The 20,731-nt window shown below is 40.2% G+C and overlaps 1 protein-coding gene across 1 annotated transcript; it reads right to left on the reverse strand.

Annotated features, from left to right (window-relative positions):
- Positions 1–1,183: 1,183 nt before the first annotated feature.
- LOC148851876 (SWI/SNF complex subunit SWI3C-like) lies at positions 1,184–20,431 on the reverse strand. The gene is made up of 7 exons (XM_088947650.1): positions 20,192–20,431; positions 19,518–20,081; positions 18,898–19,433; positions 17,632–17,983; positions 17,432–17,505; positions 5,838–6,143; positions 1,184–1,801 (listed from the first exon to the last, which is right to left on the reverse strand). The coding sequence occupies exons 1-7, from the start codon at positions 20,214–20,216 to the stop codon at positions 1,310–1,312; spliced, it is 2,349 nt and encodes a 782-aa protein (XP_088803776.1). The 5' UTR covers positions 20,217–20,431; the 3' UTR covers positions 1,184–1,309.
- Positions 20,432–20,731: the final 300 nt, after the last annotated feature.

A 20,731-nucleotide genomic window follows, 5' to 3' on the forward strand; every position in this document is an offset into this window, starting at 1 on the left:
CTCATTGATTAAATGGACACTGATCTCATTGCTGGAAGCAAGCAAGTTCATTTGTTATCATACTGAACGAGCTTTTACTGCCAAAGAAACAACCATGTTTGCTAAATTCGTAGTTCACTTAAAACATTTAACATTTGAACCCCGATTGAGAATTAAGATTGAAGTGGGTCCTTTTGTTGTTTTAAGGATTTTGATAAACAGGAAGCTCTTAGGTGCCCTATGGAGAGCCAGCTTGGTTGATCCAGGGGAAAGCTTACAAGTAATGTGAATTCTGCATTCAAGCAGCAGCCAGTCAACAGCTCCAGAAAAATAGTTGTACAAGAAAAATTCCAAGTACTCTTGGTAAACCCTAGGACCGGAGAACTGCATGCCAAGCCCAAGAATAACCCATGTTTTCTGAAACTATGCGCATGGTGCCCGTTGGGTCAGCCATGAATGGCTGCAATTGGTGGCGTATTCAGAGAGGACACAGCAAAACAAGCTGCGTATAGGATAGCTGGAAGTGGGTGTGGTTGAGTTAGGTGAAATTCCAGGCCATGCTTGTGAAGGGCTGGATCTATTTGTGCTCCATGCAAATTGCCTCAAGTTGCATTGTTTTGGCCAGAAGAAAAGAAATGCCAACAGGCTTTCTTTCCCTTGTCATCTTCCGAGTTCAAGGATGCGCAGCACGCCTGTCAAGGAAAGTGTTCGCAACTAGTTTGGCAGATCAGATATTCAGACGTGCCTCATCAGAACTGATAGCAAATATGGTGCCATTTTGCAATGTATTAAGGTTCTGACTTCTGAATTCTGGTACAGTAAACCTTGTCCTGTCAACTCAAAAGATTCAGCCAAATCAACATCGTATAGTTCACTTGAACGAGGGCAATCGATCCGAGCCCGAGAGACGGAGAGAGTATTGAAGAACAAGAGGGATGAAGGCCCTTACGAAAAGAGCAACAGCCACCCAATTTTAGAGGCCCTGGATAATAGGGCACACGCTTCCACCCAATTTTGGAATGTCAATGTCATAATGACGCATGCAGTCATCCACCCGAATTCTTGTGTTATCACTGGCATTTGTTGTTTTTACTTCTTACTTTTACGGGAAAACATAAGCTATGCTGGTTGGGCTGGTGGCTGGTTTTCTAGTGGGGTCTGCATTGAAGCAATCTGTCAAGCTGATGGATAATAGGGCACACGCTTCAACCATGACAATTTTTTTTTTTTTTTTTTTTGTTTTGCGCAATCACAAATGATTGTGTGCGTGAGAGAGGGTGTAATCTAATTAAATGATACAGCTCTGCATGAAAACCATTTTTTCCGGTAGTCAACCTACATGGGTGTTTGTCCCAGATACAGGTCTTAACATTGGATGAGTGAGGCCAGGGGGCACACTTCCTTGGGTCGAAGTGTACATAACAGTGGAGGCAGCGGCGGCGGCTGTCGTAGGTGGGTGGATAGCAGATAGGGGTAACCTTGGTCCAAAAGCAAACATCGGTGGCCGTGGCATGAACATGTTTGGGTGGTTTGGTTGGTTGCTGCCATATCCAGGGATATTTGCCTGTGCAGGTGAGGCTGAAATTACTTGTTGCCTGCTGCTAGCAGCAGGTCCAGCACTATTATTTGCTATAGCTGCAGCAGCAGCAGCAGCAACAGGTGGTAGGGTAGCAGTTGCTCCTGGAGGTGCAAACCTGGTCGATATAACCCGGGTCCGATCAGCTGCAAGCCTCTGTCTTGTCCTCTCCACCTGTTCACATTCTTTCATCAGCAATGTTTCCACCTCCGCAAACTGTTTTAGCTTCAGCTCTAGTCTCTTCAACTGTGCCGAAAAAAATAAAACAAATTAGAGACCATGAAACCATCAGAAATAGTTTTACTTTAGAAAATACATTTTAGCCACTCAGTTTCTGTAAATGCATCACCAGTGCGGGTCCCAGACATGACCTTAACAAAAATAAAAAAACCTTAAGTTGAAAACCCTTTCTGCCCCAAATAAATATGCATGTTTACCATTTGCTCAACTAAAATTGCAATAACCTTTAATAATGATTTAAACTAAGCAGTGATTTTTTTTTTTGATAAATAAGAAGCCCGTCAATTTATAAATGACAAACTATGTAGAAAAGCAAAAACCAATTAAATGGAAAGAATGATAACAGAAGTGCACGCCTTCAACGTCTTCAGCCTATAACAAATGTTTGTTTCACTGATGAACCATAAGAACACGGCTCTAACTAACTCGCAGTTCAAACAATATCATTAACAGTACTAGACAATCTTAACAGTCTGGAATCTTGAGTAAAGAATCCTAAGATTCCTACTCAGAAATGCATTGGCCAAGCAAGTTTTTCAGTTTACTATCAGGACAGATCTCTACCAACGTAACATATGGCACATTTCCCTTGGCATTGCTGTCCATTAAGCTTTTCCCTACTATAACTTGTCTATTTGACATCGTCCTTCAAATTATTTTCTCCATTCACTGCCATATTTATTTATTTTTTGGATCAGTATGCAAACATCCATTAGCTTAGCTCAAAAGGAAGGGTCTTTTTTACATCCCCACCAAAAAGAACTTTTGAGAGAGAGAGAGAGAGAGAGAGAGCTTGGTCACGCTAACATATGTTGAGGCTCTCTTTTCTAACAATCTAACATGTGTTTAAGACCATCAGTCAAAACTCAGATGTTTTCCAAAAGAAACCAGAAGGTGAATGTTATGAATAACCATTATGCAAAATCAACCAATAAAAAAAAGTTAAGCAAAACCTGCTTCAATATTGAACCTTACTTGCAGAATCAAAAGTCTTGCATCTAATAACACATTATACTATACATTTATACAATATAAAAAAGCCATTATTCTCTATGTCAGTGCCTTCACATGAAAACAACCTGAATGTGGAAACAAATGCAATAGCTTAGATAGCTAAGAAACTTTCTGCTTTGGGGCTATCTGAGGTTCCTCAGCATCACTGGATTTTTCAATATCTTTTCTTCCTTCTCCCTTGCATATCTTGAAAACTACATAAGAAAAGGCCATTACCCAATGTTGGACCTAGCTATCTGGGGACTGGGGAGGGGGTACACTGGAAACGGTCCTAACCTTTGGCATTTGTTTGCATAAAGTGGCAGGCTGGCCGCTCTCAGACTTGAACCTGTGTTCTCAAGCTTGCCAGCCTGAGATTTTACCATTGCAGATTGCACCAAGTAATGGACCCTTGAGAACTATATCTATCCAAATAACATCTGAGTCATATAAAGAATCTGGAATGTTATTTCAGAAGGTGGTTTTCATGTTAAACATCAAACTACCGAAAATGGACCTTCGTGACTTGTAGAAGTTGCTTCATATGTCAGATGTTCATATTGCTAATAGAAAGAAGAGCATTTCTTACTAATAATAAAAAAAAAAACTGTAGTGTAATTGTCTCAACTGCATTAATGCATCCTACAGGATTCCCCATCTGAAGTTAGGGAACATTCAAGGGAGAAAATGCTTTTATGCACTGAAATTTAATTAAGATTAATTGCAAGAAGCTAGGTGATCTTGGGATTGGGAACATCAGGAAAAAAGAACATGGCTATAATGGGAAGTGGCTGTGGAGGTTTCTGGTGGAAAAGGAAAACTTGTGGACAAAGATAGTGGCTAGCATTCATGGGTTGGAGGACAATGGATGGGATCCTGGAATTCTGGCAAGGACTACAGTTCACCTTGGAGAGCCATCAATGATCTTCCAGTTTTCTCTTATTGGATCAGGTATGATTTGAATTCTGGTAGCCTTATAAAGTTTTGAGAGCAAACTTGGGTTGGTGATTCCCTTTTGATGGACCAGTTTCCATCTTTGTATGCCCTGTCTGATCCGAAGAATGAATCTATCACTTCTTTCATTGTGCCTTCAGACTCCTCTTCTAGGTTTGGGTGGAACTTGGGTTTGAGGAGGGCTGTTAGAGACACAAAACTCGGTTGTACTTTGAACTTGTTAACCATTCTTGAAAACGTTTTCTTGGATCCCACTAAGGAAGATGCCAGAATTTGGACCCCATCCTCCTCTGGTACTTTCTCTTGTGCCTCTTTCTTTGAAACCTTATCTCAGCCTCTTGCCTTTAGTGGTCAGTCTTTCCCTGCTAAAGAGGTTTGGAGCAAGCCCATTCCTCCTCGGTTGGCAGTTTTTGTTGGGAGACATTCCTGAAAAGAATTAATACAGGTGACCTGCTTCAAAGAGAGAGACCCAATTCTTCTTAATGGTGTATTCTCTCCTTACTTTAGCTTGCTTTGAAAAGATGGAGGATTATGTGGAGATGTATTAGGGCAGCAGTTTGTTGGTCTTTATGGGAAGTAAGAAGTAAGAAATTTATGAATTTTCTTAGAAAAGGAGAGAACCATTGAAAACATATTGGAATTGATACACTTAAAGAGTGGTACACTGGCTGAAATCCTTGGACTTATTTTCAGATTTCTCCTTAGATGACTTGCTGAGGAATTGGAAGGAGATAGCTAACTCTGCCTAGGTCAAAAGGGTTTCTAATCCCTCTTGGACCCCTTCTCCCACTGGATTTATAAAACTAAACTTTGATGGCAGCAGCTTTAGGAACCCAGGGCTGTCTAGTATTGGGTGAGTTTTCAGGAATGAGGAGGGGCTTACTCTAGCCATGTTCTCAGGCCCTATTGGGAAAGGAGACTCTCTTAGGGCTGAGATCCTTGCAGCCCTGGAAGGTGCCCAAAGAGCTAAGGAGCTGAACATCAGAAGACTGGTTATTGAGGGTGACTTTGAGGTGGTGGTGAGATGGCTTAGGGAAGACAGCTCGGATATAAGGAACTACAGCATTGAAAAGAAAAAACTTAGGTGGCTGACTAGGGACGTTGAGGTTAAATACAGTTGGGTAAAGAGAACTGCTAAGTCACTTGCCAATGGGCTAGCCAAGCAAGGGGTGAATAGGGGTTCCTTTTTTGGGGATCATTTCTAGTTTTGCTTCTTTTTTATGCTGTTGGGGGAGTTAAGACAGTTTACCTCCCCCTCTTTTGCAATTAAAGCTTCACTGTTTTAATAAAATTTGCCATTATTGATAAAAAATTAAGATTAATTAACTAAGACACTGAGCAGATGGTAAGGTTATGATATAATGCAGCGGGGAAAAGACATGCAGGTTATGATATGGTGCATGGTGAATTTGGGTTTGGGGAGAGGAATGAAACAAGAGATACAATTTCGGATAAAAACATAAGTGATACAATCTTATTATCTAAAATTCTAAAATTGTAATATGATTGTCTGAATTGATTTCATGACTCCTGGGTCTTGGCCTTGCCAAAACAATTCATAAACCTGCATTTATGAGCTATGCCTGTTAATAATCGCCTGGCTTGAAAATCCACCCACAAACAGTATCCCCAACCCCAAATTTCATTTCATAGACCTATATACAAAAATGTTAGGAGAGATTTGTGTGTATATTGGTTTTGCTTTTCCTAGTTTCCCTCTGAAAAAGCCTTTGTATCTAGCCCCTTTGCAGTGTCCTAGATGATTGCATCATTTTCAGTTTCAACAAAGATAGATCTTGTTGACAATCTTAAATAATAATAATAACCTCAGCTTCAACAGAAGCTAAAACCATTAACTGTTCCCTTTATATGTAGCACATATTTATCATTTAAACTGGCAATCCTACTCCTGAAGGAAAAGTGTCAGAACCGGCCACTAAAGAAAATACAATAAAGCATTCTTTGGTAAGAGAAGCCACTGTATTCATGTAACAGCTCTTTCAGTAAAACCAATGATGGCAAAATAAAAACATCAAGCATAACCAGAGAAATCAAAAGGAAAAATAAATTCAAAATGTAAGAACAATGGTAATACCTGATGATTTATAATACTTGCAGCCATTCTCTGAATTTCACGTTCCTCGTGATCTGCAAATAGTTTTGCCTTTGTTGCTGCAGCAGCTAAACCAAATTTTGCAGCAATATTCACACTTTCAATGGGCAGAGGAGAAGAAACTGCATGATTCTGATTAGATCCTTGTACTCCCACAGTTTCGCCTTCCATTTGTGGGGCACTACTAGAATCAGCCACTTGGTGGTCATCTTTTGACAATACTGCTAATGATGCATGAGCACAGGCTGCAGCAACACGTGGCCCAACTGCAGATGCTAGAAATGCAACCTAGAATTTTTTCCCAATGGTTAGGTTAACAGGAGATCATTCAAATTAAATTACTGATACAATATTCTGAAGAAAAATCCATGGAAGGAATCAACTGGTAAAAAATGTTATATTAAATTGCTGATACAATATTCTGAAGAAAACCCATAGAAGGAATCAACAACATTAAACACTGCAGCATCCAAAGGGGGGGGGGGGACCTAAATGGCCATTTTCTCTAACAACCGAAGTAGGAACAAAAATGATAAATAGAAAAGAATAGAAAGAAACAAGAAAAATGTGTTCAGCATATTCAAAGAGCCGTACCAACCAAACTCGACTTCTGCAAGACATTAGTAGGTTACTCTGACTAAAAGTCACAAGGTCATTCATGCAAATAACCATTGTTTAGGAAACCAGACTGGATCAACTGATCAGATCAGTTGAACCGTGACCTGGGCCCCTTGCTGGTACGGTCATACCCATAAAACCATAATTCATGAAAAACTGGCTGACCAGCTGGTTGAACCAGGAAACCAGTAAACCAGTCCCAGTTTTATAAAACCACCCGGGTCACCACATGGATAGAAATACATAATGGTAATGGAAAGACTTGAACCCAAGACCTTTTAATTACATATATTATCTTGTTACCATTAATTCATCTCTTATTTGTGCTCATTTATGCCTCTTTAATGTATATATTGCTTTAATACACATATTTTAAAGAAAACGTGAGTTGAGAGGCTTGAACCCTGGTCTTTTGTTTTAAAACTTTAGAAACCAGTTATCTATCCACCACATTCAAGTGTAATAATATCTATAAAATATATTATATATAGTATTTAAGTGTCTCATAGTATTTATGTATATATGTTATGCCATCACAGTTCAACTTCCGGTTTGACTGTGGTTGAACCTCTGACCTGTGAACCTCTCCCTTTCTATGCCTGTTCCAGTTCTCTGAACATTGCAAATAAAAACAATCTAAAGCTTTATTTCTTGTCTAGCCAATGATCATACATACAAGTCAGGACCCCATCTTTGAGATGGTTTAAGAAAGATGCCAAAAACTCAATTATAGCTGACCCTCAAAGAAAGCAAAACAGATAATTTCTATGTACATCAACCTTGGTTAATAGGGGTGCAAATGAACTGGGTCCTGATCTGATTAGAATTTGAATCTGATCTGATTGTGCTGTATTTGGATATCCCTTAGTGCATTATCAAATTGAATCAGATCAGGAAATACAATCTGTTTGCTTATGGGATTGAATTTGAATCATCCCCTGATTCGATTTAAAAAGAAAAATCCAATTCGATCGGCTAATCATATATAACATATTTTTATAATACTTTTATATTTTATTTAAAAGACGTTTATACAATGCTAAAAAGATAAAAACTCACTTTAGTGTAAAATTAATTTCAATTTAAAGTTAAACCTAAAAAATTCCCTCCATATAAACCTAAAACTCTCAATAATACTAAACTTGAAGAAAACTTCTCTAACCATTAGCATTTTACCAAACCCTAAACTTAACCAGTTGTCAGGCTGCTGACTTTTTTTTTGGTGGGAAACGGTAACTTTCATTAATTCTTTAAGAAAACTTAGTACAAACTATCACCTTCAAAAACAAGGTGACCCCTCATCAAAATTACAAACAGGCCCAAAAAAGGTTCTGCCTACTAACTCCTTGCATTGCTAAAGTATCGGCCATTGCATTGGCTGATCTTCTAATCCATTTAAACCAGACTTCAAGCTCCCTTGTTAGTTGCATAATCTCCCTTAGAGGGACCAAGCACCTAAGCTGTTTGTTTGCATCCAACCTATTACCAATTTCAAATCTCCCTCCACATCTAACTGCTGAAAACCCAGCTGTTTAGTCGGTTTGAGCTCCTGTAGGAGTGCCAGAACTTCTGCTCTAAGAGAGTCCCCCAATCCTATTGGGCAAGGACTTGGACTTCCCCATCTCTAAAGACATCCCCAATTCCAGAGGGGCCTGGATTACCTACAGAGTTGCCATCAAAATTTAGCTTAACAGCCACAGATAACGGGGGCAACCAGTCCTCTTGAATAGCTAAGGTGTAGGAGGAAGCTGCTACTGTGCACAACCCTCTAATTAAGTCATCTACAGAGAAGTCCTTGAACAGGTCCAGCGATTTCAACCAATGTATAACCTTTATGGGGATCTCTTCTATGACTTCATGTGCTGATTTTTCTTTCCCTTGAAAGATTATGTTATTTCTCTTGCCACACCGCCCAGACAACTGCTGCCCTCGTTGCTCTCCACATTACCCTTCCTCTTTTCTTTCTTTCTTTTTTGATCAGTAACGGCAGAATTTATTAAGAATAAGAAACTATAATTACAAGAGAGGGGGAGGTAAACTTTCTTAAATCCCCCATTTTAGCAAAACAAAAAAATAAATGATAAAAATTGAGCCCAAAAGAGAGATCCCCTATTCACCCCTTGCTTGGCTAACCCATCAGCGAGTTAGCAGTTCTCTTTACCCAAATGCATTTCACCTCAATGTCCCTAGTCAGCCACCTAAATTTTTTCTTTTCATTGCTGTAGTTCCAGATACCAGAGTTATCTTCCTTTAGCCATCTCACCACCACCTGAGTCGCCTTCAAAAACCACTTTTCTTAGGTTCAGCTCCCTTACTCTTTGGGCACCTTCCAGAGCCACAAGGATCTCAGCCCTAAGAGAGTCTCCTTCTTCAATAGGACCTGAGAACATGGCTATAATAAGGCCTTCATTCCTGAACACTCCCCCTATACCAGAGAGCCCTGGGTTCCTTAAACTACTTCCATCAAAATTCAGCTTCATGAATCGAGGTGGGGGAGAGGTCCAAGAGGGAGAAGAAACCGTATTAACTTGGGCAGAATTAGCTATCTCAACCAATTCCTCATCAAGTCATCCAAGGAAAAAACCGTGAATAGGTCCAGAGATTTCATCCAGTGAGCCATCCTATCAGCTCCATTACATTCTCAATGGTTCTTTCCTTTTCTGAGCAGGTATGTGAGTTTCTTTCTTCCCAGATAGACCAGCAGACTGCAGCCCTAATACATCTCTACATGATTCTCCCTCTTTTTAAAGGCCAACTAAAATAAGGAGAGAAGAGGCTTTGCACATTCAAGGGAGGGGTCCAGCTGCACACAAAAAGGGAGAAAACCCAATCCCAAATAATTCTAGCAAATAGGCAAGATATCAAAAGGTGTAACCAGTTTCCCCTTCAACATTGCAAATAATACACCTATGTGGGGATAGACAAGAATTGGGTATCTTTCCTTGAAGTAGGTCACCTGTGTTAATTCTTTCCAGGAATGTTTCCCTACAAAAACTACCAACCTGAGGAGGAATGGGCCTACTCCAAACCTCTTTAACAGGGAAAGACGGACCACTAGAGGCAGAAGGCTGAGATAAGGTTCCAAAGAAGGAAGCACAAGAGAAAGTACCAGAGGATGATGGGGTCCAAATTCTGATATCTTCCTTAGAGGGATCCAAGAAAACATTCTGAAGAATGGTTAACAAGTTTAAAGTACTCCCAAGGTCTGTTTCCCTAACAATCCTTCTCAGGCCCAGGTTCCACCCAAACCCGGAAGAGGAGTCTGAAGGCATAATAAAAGATGAGATGGGTTCATTCTTCAAGTTAGATAGGGCATACAAAGAAGGAAACTGGTCCATCAAAGGGAAACCCCCAACCCAAGTTTGCTCCCAAAACATTATAATATTGCCAGAATTCAACACATACCTAATCCACAAGGAGAAGACTGGAAGAAGATCATGGATGGTTTTCCAAGGAGAAGCACCTATAGTCCTTGCTAGATTTCCAGGATCCTAGCCATTGTCCTCCAGCCCATGAACGCCAGCCACAGTTTTTCCCTTTCCAATGAAAACTTCCATAGCCACTTTCTCAACAAAGCCATATTTCTTTTCCTAATATTCCCAATCCCTAGACCATCTAGCTTCTTACATCTAGTTACCACCTCCCACCCCACCCTATGGTCCCTCTTCTTCTCTTCTTGCTCCCACAAAAAATCTCTCATTAGCTTTTCCAGTTTGTTAGAGACTTTTGTGGGAATCTTAAACACTGACAAGAAATACACAGGTAGGTTAGATAGGATAGATCTAATCAAAGTGACTATCCCCCCCAAGGAAAGATAATTTCTCCTCCAAGAAACAAGTCTTTTCTCAAATCTTTCCACCACCGGGTTCCAAAAACTTTCTTGGGATTATCTCCTAAGGGGAGACCTAAGTAGTTCATAGGCCACTCTGAAATTGCACAACCTAACGAGCCTACATATTCACTTAATTCCCTTTCCTCCATGTTCACCCCCACTATACAACTCTTATCAAAGTTCACTTTCAGATTGGACATTTGCTCAGAGTTGTATTGTCAATTTCATGATCCTAATCCAATTAATGTCCCCACCTTCAAGAACAGTATGGTATCATCTGCAAACTGCAAGTGTGTAAGTGGAATCTCCTCCCTTCCAACTCTCCATCCTCTTAACAAATTTCTCGAATCAGCACTATGTATCTATCTCCATAACGCATCTGTAATCAAAGTGAACAAGAAAGGGGAGAGTGGGTCTCTTTGTCTAATTCCTCTTAGTGCAGGAAAAAAACCCACTACAGTTTTTTTTTTTTTTATCAATAACAAGAAACTTTATCAATGATATGAAACTATGTGAAACTTAAGGTACAAAAGGGGAGGTAAAAAGTCTCCCCACCAATAGAATACAATGGAAAACAATGAAAAAAGTCAAAAGTTAGCCCAAAAAATCGATTCCCTATGTACCCCTTGCTTTGTTAACCCATCAGCAAAAGAATTAGCAGTCTTCTTCACCCAATTGTAATGTACCACAATATCCCTACTCAGCCATTTGAATTTTTTATTCTCATTGTTATAACTCCACAAACCGCTGTCTTCTTCCTTTAACCACCTAATCACCACCTCCGAGTCACCTTCAAGGACCAAACATCTGATGTTCAACTCCCTTGCTCTTTGGATACCTTCCAAAGAGCAATAGAAAGCCCAAAAAATCCACCACAGTTCCATTAAGCAAGATTGAGTAGTGACAACTCCTAACACATCCCAAGTTCCAATTATCCCACCTTTCCCCAAACCCGAAGTTAGCCAAGGCCTCCAATAGAAAGGACAAATCCACTAAATCATAAGCCTTTTCTAGGTCTAGTATACACACCACTCCCTCTTCTTGGTCTTTTTTAAGCTCTCCAAACTCTCATTAGCAATCAAGATTTGATTAAAAAATATGTCTGCTCTTCACAAAAGCTCCTTGGTTGGGTGCAATAATAGTAGGAAGAACTCTCTTAATCCCGAGATACAACACTTTTGTAATTATTTTATATAAGTTGTTCACCAAGCTTATCGGTCTATAATCCTTCGGTTGTGAAGCCTCTCTCTTCTTTGGGACTAAAGCAATAAAACTAGAGTTCAAACCCGGATTAATTACTCCCCTTCTATGGAATTCATCAAAAACTAACATTAAATCCCTTTACAAAATTTCCCAACAGTCTTGATAGAAGGCCATCGTGAACCCATCTAGACCCAAAGCTTTTGTTCTATCCATTGAAAACACAAACTCCTTTATTTCCTTCAATTAAAACCTCCTTTTTATCCACTCCTTGTTCTCATCTCTTATATTCGGCCACTCCAGTCCCTCTAAACAAACCCTCTCATTCAATGGCCTTCTAAAGATAGATTTGAAATGATTTACGAAGGCCCTACTATCTATGTAGGGTGGGAAATAACGGCTCCTTCCACTTCTAGCTTTGAAATTAAGTTCTTTTTCCTACTATCTCTATAGTGTTTCTATCTTCCTCTAACCACTTGCACCTAGATTTGTCTCCAACTTATTTCCTCTTTGTGCAGAATCTCCTCCAATTTCTTCCTTAACCTCTATCGAGCCTCCTTGTCTTCCTCTCCAAAAGCCCCCCTTTCTTCTTTCAAGTCTATTTCCTTAATCTGCTTAGACAGAAATTGCTTTCTCTCCAATCTTCCAAACTCCAGTAGGTTCCATTCCTTTATCTGAGATTACAAGAATTGGAGCTTCTTGTGGAATCTCATGCCTTCCCTATTTACTATGGGGTTGCATTGCTCCCACCATTCTTTGATTTTCTTGGTGAATCCCAGATGAAGTAACCACATATTCTCAAATCTAAATGGGGCAAGACCCTCACCTCTCATATCTTCCTTACACAAAACTATGGGCCAATGGTATGAGGAGGTAAGTCTAGGCAAAGCCCTAGAGTTAACATTTCCCCAATGCTCTTCCCAGTCTGTTGAGAACAAGAACAAGAACCTGTCTGGCTTAGAGCAAATTGGGTTTGAGTGGAGGTTGGACGAAGTGAACCTATTGTTCACCAGTGGGGTTTCTTTAAACTCAAAGGCATCTACAAAGAGGTTGAATTTTCTCACACTTGTAAACACTATTTGTCTAGGGTTGGTGGTTTCCTTTGTGAATCTAACTACATTGAAATCCCCTCCCACACACCAAGATCCTTCCCACAAGCCCCTTATATCACTCAATTCTTCCCACATTTTCTTCCTCTACCTGTGATCATTGGGGCCATATAAATTTGTTAGTGTTGAATTGTGGGCTGATATTACTTATTTTATTTACATAGCATAATTAGGGAATTATTGGGCCTTAGGCCCATTAGTTTAGGTTTTAAGTTAAGAGTGTCTTTTTAGTTCTTACAAGTAGTTGACTTACAAAGGGCATACTCATCTTTGTACCCTCTATTATTTATGAGTATATAATCTAATGAAAGGGGCCGCCAAACCTAATTTTCTGGCTTTTCCCATTCTCTTCTATCTCTCTTCTCTTTCTTTCTCTATTGAAACCTTCTCTTCTCCTTCCTTTCTCCTTCTTTTATAGTTTTTATATAAAAAACAGGTTGTCCAAACTTTTCTACTTGGTACCAAAGCAAGTTTAGAGATTTTTTGTGCTGCTCTATCATGCAGCCCTAGATCGGCCGACTGCATGGTGAGGTAAAGGGCTGATCGAAGAATTCAAGTAAGCCTAGTTTTTGGATTTTTTGGTGGATTAGCAATTCCTAGTAGCTGGTCTAAGGATTAACACCAAAATCAAGAAGAATTGGAAAAGAGGGAGAGTCCTAATTTAGTAGAACTCTTCAATTTTTGACCTAGGAAGTGGCACTCTAGTTTTCTAGGGTTCCTTGAGGTTTTCTGAAGGGGGCGGTTCAAGTCCCAACCTTTTTGGAGGCCTCTAGAGGGAGCGGCAGCCTCTTCTCTCTCTACTCCCGCTACCATGGACAAGGGAATCTTTGGAGGTAAGGGCTTCTAGGGTAATAGGAAGGTGTTTGAGGTTTCTAAAGGAGTTAAATACTTTTCTTTTCATTTCGAATTGATATCCTAATCTATTTTGAGAGTTATGGAGGGATGTGGAGTTGAAAACAAACTTGCAGGTGAAATGCCTCCGCTTTGACAAGACCCCCCCTTTCAACTAATGTTATGCATCTTTATTCTTCTTAATATAAAACATTTTTATTAAAAATAAAGAAAAAATGAGATTCCCCCTTCCTCTTCATCCTCCTCCTAATCCCCTTCTCTTAAGGAGGCTTACGCCTCCTTGTGTTCGGGAGGCTTATGCCTCTTGCGTTCTGAACTACGCCTCATACCTCTAGGTAGTGGAATGCCTCGCGTCACGCCTCCACATTTTAAAACATTGATATCAATTTCTTGAATCCTTTTAGCAATCCATTCTTTTCTCTCTTCGATTCTTCCAAACTCTTCTTTGTTCCACTCTTTGATCCTATCTTTCAGAACTTGTAACTTTTTGTAGAATCTATATCCTTTCCATCTGAACTCCGCTTGACCTTCTTCCCACCACTATTGTACTTTAGAAATTCAGGATGAAGTAGCCACATGTTCTCAAACTGAAACAAACAAGGTCCTCCTCCTAAATTCTCTTGTGAAAGCCTAATTGCACAATGATTCGAAGTTGGTCTAGGAAGTGCCCTTACCAACATTCCCCTCCAAGCAGTCTCCTAATCTACAGAGAATAGGAATCTGTCTAGTTTACAACACAGGGGTTTTTCTTGAAAGTTGGACCAAGTGAAACTAGCCTGTAGCATGGGGAGCTCTCTTAGCTCAAAGGACTCCACAAGTAGGTTGAATTTCTTCATGCTAGAGGTGATCCTATGGCTAAGATTAGTTGTTTCACTTACAAATCTAATGACATTAAAATCGCCCCCCAAACACCAAGGACCACTCCAAAGACCCCTTATGGCTGCTAGTTCTTCCCAAAATTCTTCCCTTTACCTATATGAATTTGGACCATAGACATTAGTTAAATCCCATTATAACCCACCCTCTTTCCTCCTAAACTTCACTGTGACCGTAAAGTTGTCAATCAATTCTTCAGTGCACCCTATCTTCTCATTCTTCCAAATTGTTAGGATGCCTCCTAAGGCTCCCCACAATTGTACAAAAGCCCAACTTAAGCCTCTGGCTGACAACAAACTTCTCACCCATCTTCTATCCACCTCTTCCAACTTTGTTTCTTGAATTAGTACAACATTTGACTTCTCTTTCCTAAAAACTTCCTTAACCACCATTCTTTTTCTTTGACTCCCCAACCCCCCTAACATTCCAACTGATTATCTTCATGGGAAAAATCAAATGCTGAGACCCTGAGTTTTTTCTTAACCCATTTTCCTTTCTTTGCTCAAAAAAAAAAAAAAAAACATTTTCCTTTCCTAATCACCCATAATCTGATTTTCCTTCCTAAAAACTATTCCCCTTATCTCTAAACTCAGTTCTACCAATCAAACCTAAGACCCTCCAGCAATTTTCACCATTGCCAACACTCTTCTGCCACCGCTAACCAGTGTTCATCTCATATAGTTTTGCAGTTCAAGCCATAGAGATTGACAGAGTTACCAGCGTTCATTCTCCATCCCTTTCTTCAACATTTTCTAGGGCTGTAAATGCTGAATGCATCTTCGACTGATCATGAGTTTTAATTTCTAGGGATGTAAAGCTGAAATGCATCTTCAACTGCTGTCTATTGTTGAGTTGCCAGTTGAGGTTGTTGCGAGGCTGCCCTAAACTACTGCCGCTGTCTGCTATTTGCAAAACTCATTAAGGCAGGTAAGTCTGCTTTTCCTTCTTCACTTGATGACTTGAAAGATTTTTGAAGGATTAACAGGGGTAGCTGAAATTGTTTTTTCTTGCTCTTTAACTTGAATTGAATCAAATTCGAACTGGATATCCATTAACCTTATTGAATCAATTTTGAATAGGGCAACTAGAATATCTAACAATTCAAATACAGTGAATTTCTTGTCGAATCAAATTTGGATATACCCCTATCCAATTTCGACCTGATCACTTTGCATCCCTATTGGCTGAGCCCCTGTACCTGGATCCCTCACTGGCCCACTCCCAAGGCATTCCTTCCTGCTCCTTCCTTGGCAAGGGATTCAGCAAGGTCATAGTCCATCTGACTGAGACATTCGGCCTGGCCACAAATAACTTTGCTTCTCATATGCAGTTTAGAAGTGCCCATGGACAATCAACTCTTTGACATTATCTGGCCAATGACCACTCTGAAATAACTTTAGAGTAGCATTTTTTTATCAGCAACAAAAAAAAAAAATCAATTTATTAATAATAGTAAACAGGAATTATACATCTAAGAGTAGCATTTTCCCGCTCATATCTGAACACTCCACCCATGCCAGATGACACTGGATTTCCAAAAGATATGGCATTGCTACATTCTTTTAGGCAGATTTTGGGGCATGAAATAGTTATAACCATCTTCTTAGAGTAAGCACCTAGTAGTCCTGTCCATGTTATCTATTTGCAATGCCAGACTCAACCTTACCTTCTTTTATAAATAAAACAGATAACCCTCTTCAACATTTCTTGCATCCTTCTCTCCTCTTCCTTTCTTAATTGACACCTATACTTGGTATGCAGTTTTTCATAAAGAAATTCAAGAGATTTTAACAGATTCAAAGTGATTCTATGACTAAAATAATAGGATCTTAATAAGAAAATAAAATATACAAGAAAGAAATACTGTCCCAGATTAAAATCTCTTAAAAACAATGAGTCTCTGCAAGGAAGTTTGCTAATATTGGAATCCATCTGAAATGAGATGTTCATTCTTGAAGACAACATTCTGGACTCCCCGGTAAAGTAATGGAGAGTACGTGTTAGATTCTCTTGATATTCTCAGAAGTCAGGACCAATAAAAGTCCAGAAGAGCTAGTACAGAGAGGTGTGGGTAAGCTGATGTCTTGGGTGTCTGTTACTCAGGACTTTAAGCACCTGAATTTGCCTCATTTGTTTAATTCTCAGTTTTGGTGGAGTCTGTAACTTGATTTGCTTCTAGACCTTTATTTTGGTCTGGGAGTTGCTGTAATTTCTCTTTCTTGAATAAAATTACTTTACCTTTTTCCAAGAAAAAAATATTCTCATGAACAATAGGTGACAGGGATTGGGGACTCACTTTTCTCACTTGAAGTGGAACGTGTAACCCTAATGCAAGATTTGAAAGTGGGCTTTGCCTCAGGGATGAAGAGAACTCAGATTCAAGAAGAATCTAAAATGGTGATTCGCTAGATGCATGAGTGGAAAATACTTTTTTGGCTCCTTTTTAAGACCTTGCACAACTTTATTAGTGTTAATCCCTTTCCCGTCAAAGCTCCTTGGTTTGGTCCTGTCACACCTAAGGTGAAGTTTCTCTCCCCTCATGTCTGTGTCCTATGCTTCAGGAATGGGGATAAAACTAACCACCTCTTCTTACATTGCCATTTTGCCACTAAGTTATGGAATTACTTCTTGGGTGCTCTGAATACAGTTGGGTTGCTCCAACAGAAGTTATAGGACTCTTCAACACTGACTTGATAGCATGTAAAACTTGAAGAAAAATATGGCAATGCATATGGACAGTAGTGTTGTGGGGTGTGAAAGAAACACAATTTTTTTATGATAAAGCCTCAAACATAGAGGAAATCAAAGATGCGACAATGGTGTTGCCGAATAAGCTATAGTAAGTAAAGATTCAAAGGAAGAGCTTGATGAAAGGAAGAGCTTGACTATATGAAGCTAGTTATCAAAATCCCTCTGAAGATGCACTGAGCCACGCATCCAACTATTGGTTTATCAAACATAAATATACAGAATATAAACTAGAGATTATATAATGTAAATCAAATAAAAGGAGTTAATATTGCAAGTATTAGTGACAGAGAAAAGAAAATAACAATAGAAATACGGAACTTGCAGAAATAATAACCTACCAGGGACATAAGAGGATTGCTGGCAGAAGCGAATGGTAGTCTGCTTTCTGAATCAAGGTTTGCAATAGAATGCCCTGGAAAAAAAAAAGCTTATAATTAACAAAAGGGAAATACATGATCCTAACTCTGCAGAAAACATATAGTTACTTATAACTATGAAAATAATGGAACCAAAAGTGCAAAAATATCCTGAGAATCACCATTAGAATTTGCATACTGTCTTTCACCATCAGCTATGTTTGGCACATTAGCTGAGACAGATTTGCTCGGAACTTCAATATTCTCCAACAGACCATCCTCCATGGGCAGACGAACAAAATGGAGGATACACTGTGCTTTTGACTTGGTGCCAACGTGTTCTGCAATTTCATTCCAGTTATCATTGTAGATTTCCAATGCCTCCAACAGTAGAAGTGTTTCCTGGTCAGTCCAACTATCCCCATCGATATCACATAATTCTCTCATGGAATCCACCCTTATGAAATCCATGCTTGAGTGACCAATAACAAATCTCCCTTCATGGAAGCAATCCAAACAAAGTAGCACATCAACCTGCTTGGCAAGGTGTTGATTACTCACACAAGTGGAAACCAAAGAAACATCACAGCAACTTAAGATTTCATACTATATTAGAATTCATTTCAGATTTCACATCAAGATTCAAGCAGTAAGCATGATTTAAAATTTTATTTACCAAAGAAAAATTGCCTCCAGAAACTTCTTAGAGAGACAGGGCTACACTAACCATCTTTTCAGTGTTCACATCAAAATGGTTTTAGGTGCAATTCTTGGATATTGCACTGACTATGATCCTTTAATTAAGCATGTCTCTCAAACATGTCAAGCCTGGATGCCATAGAAAACAGCTATCATCATTATCCAGTATCCCCCATAAAAAATGGAGGGTGTACAAATGGTGTAATAAAATGTCCAACGCATCATACACCAGGTCAAACAAGATATCTAATGAGCTTAGGTTGTGTTTGGTACCATTGCCATTTCTTCCAGAATTGGGTTGATCAACACAAATTGATGAGAGATATGTTAAATTTTCAGCTAGAATAATTACACTTCCCCTTGCGGGGACTTCATTTACCAATAACTAACACGGAAAGAAGCTTACTTGATCATATTATGTTGTTCATTATGTGAGGTTTCTTCATAGGTTAGCCTTTGGTTGATATATAGAATAGTAACTGAGTTGATTAAGATTTGTTCTACAACCCCCATCTAGAGAGAGAGAGAGATTTCTTTTTGCCAAGTTATAGAATTTAGTTAGACACATGGGCTCAAATATTTCAATCATATCTGACAGCTTTGCAAAATAACCACGCTCACCATCATTGCATCTACGTTCATATGACTAAAACCATGAAATCCAAAAGGTTAACGATGAACACGAACGAAAAGAGGAAGATGAGAAACCAGAAAGAAGAAAACGTTCGGGAGGAGGGCGACGAAGTTACCTCCTTCTGTGACTGATAGTACACACGAGGCAAGGGCCGAAAACAGCAATAGCAGTGGTTCTCGGATAAGAGCTCCCGAATTCTGCGGTCCAAATCAGAGAATTCATCACCAGGACAAGATGGTGATGAAGAAACATCTGAAGGCTTTAACCGACTCTTGGGTTTGTCAAAGTGGATCAAACTGTCAATAGACCTCAATGCAGGCGACGGGACATGCAGCTCCCCATTGGGTTCCTCTCTCAGGTACTGCCCACTAATCCTAGGCTCATGATTCGTCGTTGCCGCACTGTAATTAATGATTCCCCAGTGATCCAGAAACCGAACAATCCGGTTCAAGTCATGCATTTCAATGCTAACACCCAGCCCTTGGCAATCATTCAAAGATAACCTTTTCTCCGGATTCCCCATGTATTTAGCAACAATACGGTTCCGGCATTCCATGTACTTTTCCGGTGTGTGCTCCACAGACTTTCCGGAGAAAAAATGCGGCACCACCTGTCTCTCCAACCTGTGCACGGAATTCGGCGAAAACCAATCTGCAAAAGAGAATTTCAAGACCCAACTAAGCAAAACTGAGGCCGCAAACAGAGAAAAATCAGGTTAGAAATCGAATCACATACCCGCATGCATCGGAACAATGAGTACCCGATTGTTCCCGAACCGCTTGACGACGCCCCGACCTTCCATTATTTGCGGGGGAGTACAGACATAGGCCGATGAAGAGCCATCTCTGTCCTGATCCGACTGGGCTAGAGACGGGCTGTCAGAAAGAGCGGCCGATAACGCCTGAAGCTGTCCATGAGATATATTCTCGAAAAAGTAAGAGTTTTGCTGAGCTCGGTTGTCTGAAAATTGAAGGGCATGCTCGGCATCAACGATTGCAAGCACCGACGAATGTGGGCGGTTCACAGTGTGCTTGATCACGGCCGGGAAGTCCGAAATCCGGACTCCTCCGTCAGAAAGGACCTCGCTTTCCCGAGTGTCGTGGCCGGAATCGGGCGCCGCGGAAGCGGGGGCGCCGGTGGTGGGGCGGGCAGTGTTGATGGGGTGAAGATCTTCGTCTTCGTCAGCGTCGACATCGTCGTCTTCTTCTTCGTCGTCGTCTTCATCTTCGGGTCTCTGCCTCTTGCTGTTGCTTCCGAGAGTAGTATCTTTCTTCCTCTTCTTCCATTTGCTACGAGAATCTGCTCCAGATTTTCAAATAAAAAGATTAAAAAAAGAAATTTAACGAGTTTCTAGGGGAGATCTAGATATATAGAGGAGGGAGAGGTGGCTGGGTTAGGTTTGAGCTTACCTGGGAAAGAGAGAGAAGTTGACATTGTAAAAACGGGAGAGAGAGAGAGAGAAATTTGGAGCTCTGAGAGAAGTCGTCCTTCGTTGGAGTGGTAGTAGAAATTTCGGGAGAGGTCAGAGGTGAGAGAAAGGGCGCGACGAGGGCATAGAGATTGAGGAGGAAGCTCTCTCCCCTTCTGTCTTTTCTCTTCTTTTCCTTTCTCCCCCTTTTCTTTGTTTGGCTCTGAACGGCGGAAATGAAAATCAGTCTTTCTAAGAGAGCGGCCGATTGTTGAAAATCCCAACCATCCCAGCGGACCCAGCCCATGTAAAATTGTGGGCTTGGGCCGGTCCGGACTCGGGTTGGGCCTGTTAAAATTACACCCATAATTGATCTCGACAATAGAGGCCTGGCGGACCGGTTTTGGGTCGAATTTGTCTTTGTGTTAATAGAATATACTCAGGCCCGATTATCAGGGTCTTGAGTTCAAGACCAGCCCTTATATAAAGCCCAAATCCTAGGCCCAAGACCAAGTCCGACTAGGAAATTGGGATTTTTTTT

This window comes from Nelumbo lutea, chromosome 5 (genome assembly GCF_056320005.1).
Source record: "Nelumbo lutea isolate HS-2025 chromosome 5, American lotus-T2T, whole genome shotgun sequence".
Classification (NCBI taxonomy): Eukaryota; Viridiplantae; Streptophyta; class Magnoliopsida; order Proteales; family Nelumbonaceae; genus Nelumbo; species Nelumbo lutea.

Coding starts and splice junctions, on each gene's coding strand:
- LOC148851876 (XM_088947650.1), bottom strand. CDS start 20,216: ATGTCAACTTCTCTCTCTTTCCCAG. Junction 19,434..19,517: donor CATTGTTCCGATGCATGCGG/GTATGTGATTCG, acceptor TCTCTTTTGCAG/ATTGGTTTTCGCCGAATTCC. Junction 6,144..17,431: donor GCAATCCTCTTATGTCCCTG/GTAGGTTATTAT, acceptor AAAAAATTCTAG/GTTGCATTTCTAGCATCTGC.